Genomic DNA, 8,989 nt, shown 5'->3' with positions numbered 1-8,989 from the left:
ACTTTCCATGTTAAATTGAATTTATATGTTAATTAAAATATATGTGAGAGCAGCCTTCTACTGATTATAGAAGTTATACATTTTTACAATTCTAATTCTTGCATATCTAAATCCACTTACGAATCCCTACAGGATTCTGGCTAACGTTGAGAAAAAACGGGAGGAAGGAGTGACTCATTCACTTTAAACTTTGGTTGAGGTTAATCAGAGGTGGGAAAAGAGGAAGTGCAAGTCCAAACTGATGACACATGCTCGCAGCCTTTATTGTTTCATTGTCCCTGAAAGCAAGATTTTGCACATTTCGGAGTTGGCTTGATGCAAGGGGACTTCGCGCCCTGGGATGGTCTTCTTTCTCCCTTTGCAGACAGTAGTGCTGTGGTTTGCAGACGATTCGGAGACTGTGAAGATTTCTCTGTGAGGAGGGGGAGAAAATCACAGCATTGATGCTAACCCAATGCAGCATATAGCATCTACTTGGTATTGACTCAGACTGAGATCATACTTAATGCTGGTGAAGCATCCAGCTCCATGCAAGACTCTCAGTCAAGTGAAAGCACAATGAAGCTCATTCAGTAACATATTGATTGCTGGCATCTGGGTAGGAAGGGAAGAAATGCCACTTGGTGCAATCTGCCTACAGCAGTGGTTCTCAACCTTCCCAATGCCGTGACCACTTAATGCAGTTCCATGTCATGGTGACCCACAACCATAAAATTATTTTCATTGCTATTTCATAACTGTCATTTTGAAGTTCGTCCCTCTCCTCTCCCCTCGCTTCTGTCTGGAGCCTGGGAAGCGTTTTTAAGCAGAGTGGATGAATTTCCTCCCTCTCCTCTTCCCTCACTTCTGTCTGGAGCCTGGGAAGGGTTTTAAAACAGAGTGGATGAATTTCCCCTGTCTCCTCTCCCCTCGCTTCTGTCTGGAGCCTGGGAAGCGTTTTTAAGCAAAGAGGATGAATTTCCTCCCTCCCTTCTCCCCTCACTTCTGTCTGGAACCTGGGAAGCATTTTAAAACAGAGTGGATGAATTTCCTCCCTCTCCTCTTCCCTCGCTTCTGTCTGGAGCCTGGGAAGCATTTTAAAACAGAGTGGATGAATTTCCTCCCTCTCCTCTTCCCTCGCTTCTGTCTGGAGCCTGGGAAGCATTTTAAACCAGAGTGGATGAATTTCCTCCCTCTCCTCTCCCCTCGCTTCTGCCTGGAGCCTGGGAAGCATTTTAAAACAGAGGGTATGAATTTCCTCCCTCTCCTCTTCCCTCGCTTCTGCCTGGAGCCTGGGAAGCATTTTAAAACAGAGTGGATGAATTTCCTCCCTCTCCTCTTCCCTCGCTTCTGTCTGGAGCCTGGGAAGCATTTTAAAACAGAGTGGATGAATTTCCTCCCTCTCCTCTTCCCTCGCTTCTGTCTGGAGCCTGGGAAGCATTTTAAAACAGAGTGGATGAATTTCCTCCCTCTCCTCTTCCCTCGCTTCTGTCTGGAGCCTGGGAAGCATTTTAAAACAGAGTGGATGAATTTCCTCCCTCTCCTCTTCCCTCGCTTCTGTCTGGAGCCTGGGAAGCATTTTAAACCAGAGTGGATGAATTTCCTCCCTCTCCTCTCCCCTCGCTTCTGCCTGGAGCCTGGGAAGCATTTTAAAACAGAGGGTATGAATTTCCTCCCTCTCCTCTTCCCTCGCTTCTGCCTGGAGCCTGGGAAGCATTTTAAAACAGAGTGGATGAATTTCCTCCCTCTCCTCTTCCCTCGCTTCTGTCTGGAGCCTGGGAAGCATTTTAAAACAGAGTGGATGAATTTCCTCCCTCTCCTCTTCCCTCGCTTCTGTCTGGAGCCTGGGAAGCATTTTAAACCAGAGTGGATGAATTTCCTCCCTCTTCTCTTCCCTAGCTTCTGCCTGGAGCCTGGGAAGCATTTTAAAATAGAGGGTATGAATTTCCTCCCTCTCCTCTCTCCTTGCTTCTGTCTGGAACCTGGGAAGCATTTTAAAGTAGAGTGGATGAATTTCCTCTCCCTCCTCTTCCCTCACTTCTGTCTGGAGCCTGGGAAGCATTTTAAAACAGAGTGGACGAATTTCCTCCCTCTCCTCTCCCCTCACTTCTGTCTGGAGTCTGGGAAGCATTTTAAAACAGATTGGATGAATTTCCCCCCTCTCCTCTCCCCTCATTTCTGTCTCAAGGCTGGAAAACATTTTAAAGCAGAGTGGATGAATTTCCTCTCTCTCCTCTCCCCTCATTTCTGTCTGGAGCCTGGGAAGAATTTTAAAACAGAGTGGATGTATTTCCTCCCTCTCCTCACTTCTGTCTGGGGTCTGAGAAGTGTTTTAAAACAGACTGGATGAATTTCCTCCCTCTCCTCTTCCCTCGCTTCTGTCTGGAGCCTGGGAAGCATTTTAAAACAGAGTGGATGAATTTCCTCCCTCTCCTCTTCCTTCGCTTCTGTCTGGAGCCTGGGAAGCATTTTAAAACAGAGTGAATGAATTTCCTCCCTCTCCTCTCTTCTCATTTCTGTCTGGAGCCTGGGAAGAATTTTAAAACAGAGTTTATGAATTTCCTCCCTCTCCTCACTTCTCTCTGGGGTCTGAGAAGTGTTTTAAAACGGAGTGGATGAATTTCCTCCCTCTCCTCTTCCCTCACTTCTGTCTGGAGCCTGGGAAGTATTTTAAACCAGAGTGGATGAATTTCCTCCCTCTCCTCTTCCCTCGCTTCAGTTTGGAGCCTGGGAAGCATTTCAAACCAGAGTGGATGAATTTCCTCCCTTTGCTTCTCTCTCCCTCCCTCCCCCGCGCTTCTGGAGTAAAACAACTACTTTCAAAGTAAAGACCACCCAATGAAACAGGAAATAACACTTTCAAACCTTTAAGGAAGGATTCGGAAGTGTCAGAAGTTTCGAAAAGTTTTGATCATTTTTTTTTGTGAAAATCGGAATTGACTTTAGAATCAAACCACCAGCACCCCCTACATCCAAAATGGGTTTTTAACCTTTTATTGGGGGGGGGGGGGATCAAACAAGCCTAACAGATAGCTATTAAGAGAACTCAAGACTACTGCTTTGAAAGAAGAGGTAAAAGACTCAGCCCAATTCTTCTTTTTCCTGAGTATTAATTCCAAACCAACAGGTGATGTTTGTTTCATATCTCTGAAATGTATGTGGCAGTGCTTCAGAGAACAAGCTCATAACCTTGAAGTAGCCTCGGGAATATTGCCAAGGCTGTCTACTTTTGATGTCACGCAGAAGCAACAGAAACCTGCTCTGGGTCTATTTATGTCAAGGGCCATCCATGAAAGATTTATCAGCGACAACACAAGAGAGCAGTGATGTTCTGTCTGGTGGGAAATCAATCTTGGCAGAAGAGGCAGCTGTTTGGGTACCAAGGAGGGGATTTATCACTGAAGCTGTGTAAAAGAGAAGCCAGTGTTCTTTGTAAGTGGGGCTCAGCTTAAGACTTTTTCGTCTGGCATTGCCCAAGGCTTCCATTAACCTCCCGGTGACCTGCCGAGGCTTTATAAGAACCCACTTTAGCTCAGACTGTGGGCACTGAATGCATTATCTCTCATTTAAAAGGAGCAGGGTGATAAATAATTGCCCTGGCAAGGATAGCTGATATCCCAGCTGCCTGGGAGGTCTGGGATTTGGGATACATTCCACTATGAAAAGCAGCATGTCTAAGGACGCAACACTGCTGCACCCACTAAGACTTTTTATCTCTCCAATGTTGGTTAATTTGAATTTATATTGCACTCGAGTGTCGTGTACAGTTGTAAGACAGTTAACAATAACGACATTGAGTTGTAGGTTTTTCAGGCTGTATGATCATGTTCTAGAAGCATGCTTCTAGAACAGTGTTTCTCAACCTTCCTAATGCCGCGACCCCTTAATACAGCGCCTCATGTTGTGGTGACCCCCAACCATTAGATAATGATCGTTGCTACTTCCTAACGGTAATTATGTTATTGTTATGAATCATAATGAGGATATCTGAAATGCAAGATGAATTTTCATTCACTAGACCAAATTTGGCACAAATACCCAATAACGGAGCTCCATGCAGTTGTGTCGGCCTTGGAGGTGTCTATGGACAACACCAGCTCTTCGGCCTAGAAATTGAGCACCAACCCCCTGTCTTGGACAAGGCTGGACTTAATGTCCGGGGAAAACTTTTACCTTACCTTACCCAATATGCCAAATTTCAATGCTGATGGGGTTGAAGGGAGAATTGATTTTGTCATTTGGGAGTTGTAGTTGCTGGGATTTATAGTCCACCTACAATCAAAGAGCATTCTGAACTCCACCAATAATGGAACTGAACAAAACTTGGCACACAGAATTCCCATGACCAAGAGAAAATACTGGAAGGGTTTGGTAGGCATTGACCTTGAGTTTGGGAGTTGTAGTTCATCTGCATCCAGAGAGCACTGTGGACTCAAACAATGATAGATCTGGTTCAAACTTGGCACGGATACTCAATATGCCCAAATGTGAACACTGGTGGAATTTGGGGAAATAGATCTTGACATTTGGGAGTTGTACTAGTTACTGGGATTTATAGTTCACCTACAATCAAAGAGCACTCTGAGTCACACCACCAATAGAAATGGGCCAAATGTCCCACACAGAACCCCCATATCCAACAGAAAATACTGGAGGGATTTGGGATGAACTGGCAGTGATTTAGAGGAGATGTAGTTCACCTACATCTAGAGAGCACTGTGAACCCAAACGACTATGCCAAAGGGATTCTTACGACCATCAGAAATATGTGTGTTCTAATGGTCTTTGGCGACCCCTCTGACACCCCCTCGCGACCCCCTCAGGGGTCCCGACCCCCAGGTTGAGAAACACTGCTCTAGAACATGGCCACACAGCCCGAAAAACCTACAACAACCCAGTGATTCCGGCCATGAAAGCATTCAACAATACAATATCAACATTGAATGAAACAAATCAATAATCAAATTTGGGCATAGGATTCAATGTAAAGGGTGGAGCAGTGACCCACTGTTGTTGTATGGCTTCAAGTACCTTCAAGTCATTTCTGAGATATGGTGAGCTAAGATGAACCTGTCACAGGGTTCTCTCTGGAAGATTTGTTCAGGGGGTTTGCTTTGTCTTCCTCTGAGGATGAGAATGACTTGCACAAGGTCACACAAAGGATTTCCAAAGCCAAGTGAGGATTATTTATTTATCGTGTCATCAGCAACCATACCATTGTATTACATTTCTAACAGAACAAAACAAACAAACAGAAAAAAAACACAAATTTTGCAAACTTGGTAGCTGATTAAATGTCCTTTAACCAGTATCTGGCCACTTGGAGTGCCTCTGGTGTTGCCGCAAGAAGGTCCTCCATCATGCATGTGGCAGGGCTCAGGTTGCATTGCATCAGGTGGTCAGTGGTTTGCTCTTCTCCACACTCGCATGTCGTGGATTCCACATCGTAGCCCCATTTCTTAAGATTGGCTCTGCATCTCGTTTTGCCAGAGCGCAGTCTGTTCAGCGCCTTCCAAGTCGCCCAGTCTTCTGTGTGCCCAGGGGGGAGTCTCTCATCTGGTACCACCCATGGATTGAGGTGCTGGGTTTGGGCCTGCCACTTTTGGACTCTCGCTTGCTGAGGTGTTCCAGCGAGTGTCTCTGTAGATCTAAGAAAACTATGTCTTGATTTAAGTCGTTGATGTGCTGGCTGATACCCAAACAGGGGATGAGCTGGAGATGTCTCTGCCTTGGTCCTTTCACTATTGGCTGCTACTTCCCGGTGGATGTCAGGTGGTGCAATACCGGCTAAGCAGTGTAATTTCTCCAGTTGTGTGGGGCGCAGACACCCTGTGATATTGCAGCATGTCTCATTAAGAGCCACATCTACTGTTTTAGTGTGGTGAGATGTGTTCCACACTAGGCATGCGTACTCAGCAGCAGAGTAGCATAGTGCAAGGGCAGATGTCTTCACTGTGTCTGGTTGTGATCCCCAGGTTGTGCCAGTCAGCTTTCGTATGATGTTGTTTCTAGCGCCCACTTTTTGCTTGATGTTCAGGTAGGATTGAAAACCTGGCTTCCAGAGTTGTACCCAAACGCCTAAACCATACATCATACTGGCTTTAGAGCCCATTACAGTCTCTGTAATTATCATATTGGCAACATCTACAATTTTCTCTGAGTTTTGCTCTCTTGATATTATGTAACAAAATTTGAAACATTTTCTGTTCCTGGTTTTAACGTGTTCTTTCCTTCATAATTGTGTGGTGCTGACTTTGAAAGCTGTTATACTCCAGTGTTGGAATAGGATTAGAATCATAGAATCAAAGAGTTGGAAGAGACCTCATGGGCCATCCAGTCCAACCCCCTGCCAAGAAGCAGGAATATTGCATTCAAATCACCCCTGACAGATGGCCATCCAGCCCCTGTTTAAAAGCTTCCAAAGAAGGAGCCTCCACCACACTCCAGGGCAGAGAGTTCCACTGCTGAACGGCTCTCACAGTCAGGAAGTTCTTCCTCATGTTCAGATGGAATCTCCTCTCTTGTAGTTTGAAGCCATTGTTCCGCGTCCTAGTCTCCAAGGAAGCAGAAAACAAGCTTGTTTCCTCCTCCTTGTGGCTTCCTCTCCCATATTTATACATGGCTATCATATCTCCTCTCAGCCTTCTCTTCTTCAGGCTAAACATGCCCAGCTCCTTAAGCCGCTTCTCATAGGGCTTGTTCTCCAGACCCTTTAGACTTGAGACCAGATTTTGATTCTCCGCTTAGCAATGGAAACCCACTGAGTGACCTTGGGGAAGTCAGACACTCAACGCCAGAAAACCACATGACAGGTTCATCTTAGTGATATCGCAAGTCAGAAATTATTTGAAGGCACACAACAAGAGATGTCTTTAATAGGATGCCAGCCTCCAAGTATGTTGGATCTGTGACGATGGTTAAGTTTAAAGTTGTGATCAATGTGATGAACATACATGCTTGAACCAGCATTGCAGTCATACTTGGCCACATGTCACTGTGGCATGAGACTACTAACACTAAGACCAAAGAGAAAGTTAGCTGCAATGGCATTCTTAGGAGGATTTTAAACTACAGTTAGTTTGGTTCTGACTGCTATGAAATGTGTTGGCCTGAAATCAAAAGCTTACCTGTAAGAGACTTGTTCCTCTTTTAGTTGCAGACACATGAGCACTGGGTTGTCAGAAAGTTTTGTAGCAGTATTAAAATTGGTGGCCATTTCTGCCTCTGTTTGGCTTTTGATACTGGCTTGAAAGAACGGGGCATCCAATTCCGCTTGGAAATCAATGGTCAGGGCACCCCTGTAATTGTTAAGAAAAATAAAACAACAACAATGTATTTTTTTTAAAAAAAAATGTGCCCTCTTATTAGCAAAGGTTATTCTCCATCTTCATCACTATGATACTTCACCTTGTTGATGGGAAGCTTCCCACCGGAGTGGAAATCATCTATCGGACAGATGGCAAGCTATTCAACCTCAGCAGACTGAAAGCCAAAACCAAGGTTACAACAACATCTGTTATAGAACTCCAGTATGCTGATGACAACGTCGTCTGTGCGCATTCAGAAGAAGATCTACAAGCCACTCTAAACACCTTTGCAGAAGCATACGAGAAGCTCGGCCTGTCATTGAACATTGAAAAAACCAAGGTGCTGTCCCCTCTCCAATGCCAGAGATACAGCCATCTCCTCTCCAATGCCAGAGATACAGCTTAATGGTGTAACATTAGAAAATGTTGATCATTTCCGCTACCTTGGGAGCCACCTCTCCACCAAAGTCAACATCGACACCGAAATACAACACCGCCTGAGCTCTGCAAGCGCAGCATTTTTCCGAATGAAGCAGAGAGTGTTTGAGGACCGGGACATCCGTAGGGATACCAAGGTGCTTGTCTATAAAGCTATTGTCCTCCCAACCCTGCTATATGCCTGCGAAACGTGGACTGTCTACAGACGTCACATGCAACTCCTGGAACGATTCCATCAGCGCTGCCTCCGGAAAATCCTGCAAATCTCCTGGGAAGACAGGCGGACAAACGTCAGTGTGCTGGAAGAAGCAAAGACCACCAGCATTGAAGCGATGGTCCTCTGCCACCAACTCCGCTGGACTGGCCACGTTGTCCGGATGCCCAACCACCGTCTCCCAAAGCAGCTGCTCTTCTCCGAACTCAAGAACGGAAAACGGAATGTTGGAGGGCAAGAAAAGAGCTTTAAAGATGGGCTCAAAGCCAACCTTAAAAACTCTGGCATAGACACTGAGAACTGGGAAGCCCTGGCCCTCGACCGCTCCAGCTGGAGGTCAGCTGTGACCAGCAGTGCTGCAGAATTTGAGGTGGCACGAATGGAGGGCGAAAGGGAGAAGCGTGCCAAGAGGAAGGCACGTCAAGCTAACCCCGACCGGGACCGCCTCCCACCTGGAAACCAATGCCCTCACTGCACTAGATGCAGAGCAAGAATAGGGCTCCACAGCCACATACAGACCCACAAGAATGTTGGAAGACAATCATCCTTGGAAAACGAGGGATCGCCTAAGTAAGTGATTTAATTTTTAGGGTTGGTTGGTACCATGTTTCGCCACAAGAAAATAAAGAAAGCTCAACTGGATTAGAAGAAAAGGCTATCTAGTCTATCATCCTGTTCCCCATTGTGGCCAAAAAAACCCCCAAAACAAAACAAAAACAAAAAACAATTGCTATCCTAACCCATTAACCATTTAAAGTTACTATTCATATGTGTTTACTGCATCGGGGTGTTTTTCAAAGATTTCTCCATGGCCTTCTTAAACTACCACATACCAGTGTTGCCATGTGGTGTTTACTTTTAAAAACATATTTGTATTTATTTGTATTTTTTTCATGTCAGGAGTGACTTGAGAAACCGCAAGTCACTTCTGGTGTGAGAGAATTGGCTGTCTGCAAGGATGTTGCTCAGGGGACACCCAGATGTTTTGGTATTTTACCAATCTTGTGGGAGGCTTCTCTCATGTCCCCGCATGGGGAGCTAGAGCTGACAG

At 45.5% G+C, this 8,989-nt stretch overlaps 1 protein-coding gene across 1 annotated transcript in view; it reads right to left on the bottom strand.

The window, feature by feature from the left end:
• Nucleotides 1–239: 239 nt before the first annotated feature.
• LOC132771165 (microsomal triglyceride transfer protein large subunit-like) overlaps nt 240–8,989 on the bottom strand; it is a 53,102-nt gene continuing 44,352 nt past the window's right edge. Inside the window, exons 17-18 of the mRNA XM_067465692.1 lie at nt 7,107–7,277; nt 240–412 (exon numbers count right to left, since the gene is read on the bottom strand). Coding sequence (XP_067321793.1) covers nt 262–412; nt 7,107–7,277 — 322 coding nt within the window. The 3' untranslated portion in view covers nt 240–261. The remainder of the gene's footprint in view (nt 413–7,106; nt 7,278–8,989) is intronic.

The sequence above is a fragment of the Anolis sagrei genome, chromosome 3 (genome assembly GCF_037176765.1).
Source record: "Anolis sagrei isolate rAnoSag1 chromosome 3, rAnoSag1.mat, whole genome shotgun sequence".
In the NCBI taxonomy this organism is placed as follows: Eukaryota; Metazoa; Chordata; class Lepidosauria; order Squamata; family Dactyloidae; genus Anolis; species Anolis sagrei.
This window is presented reverse-complemented; position numbering and strand designations above follow the sequence as displayed.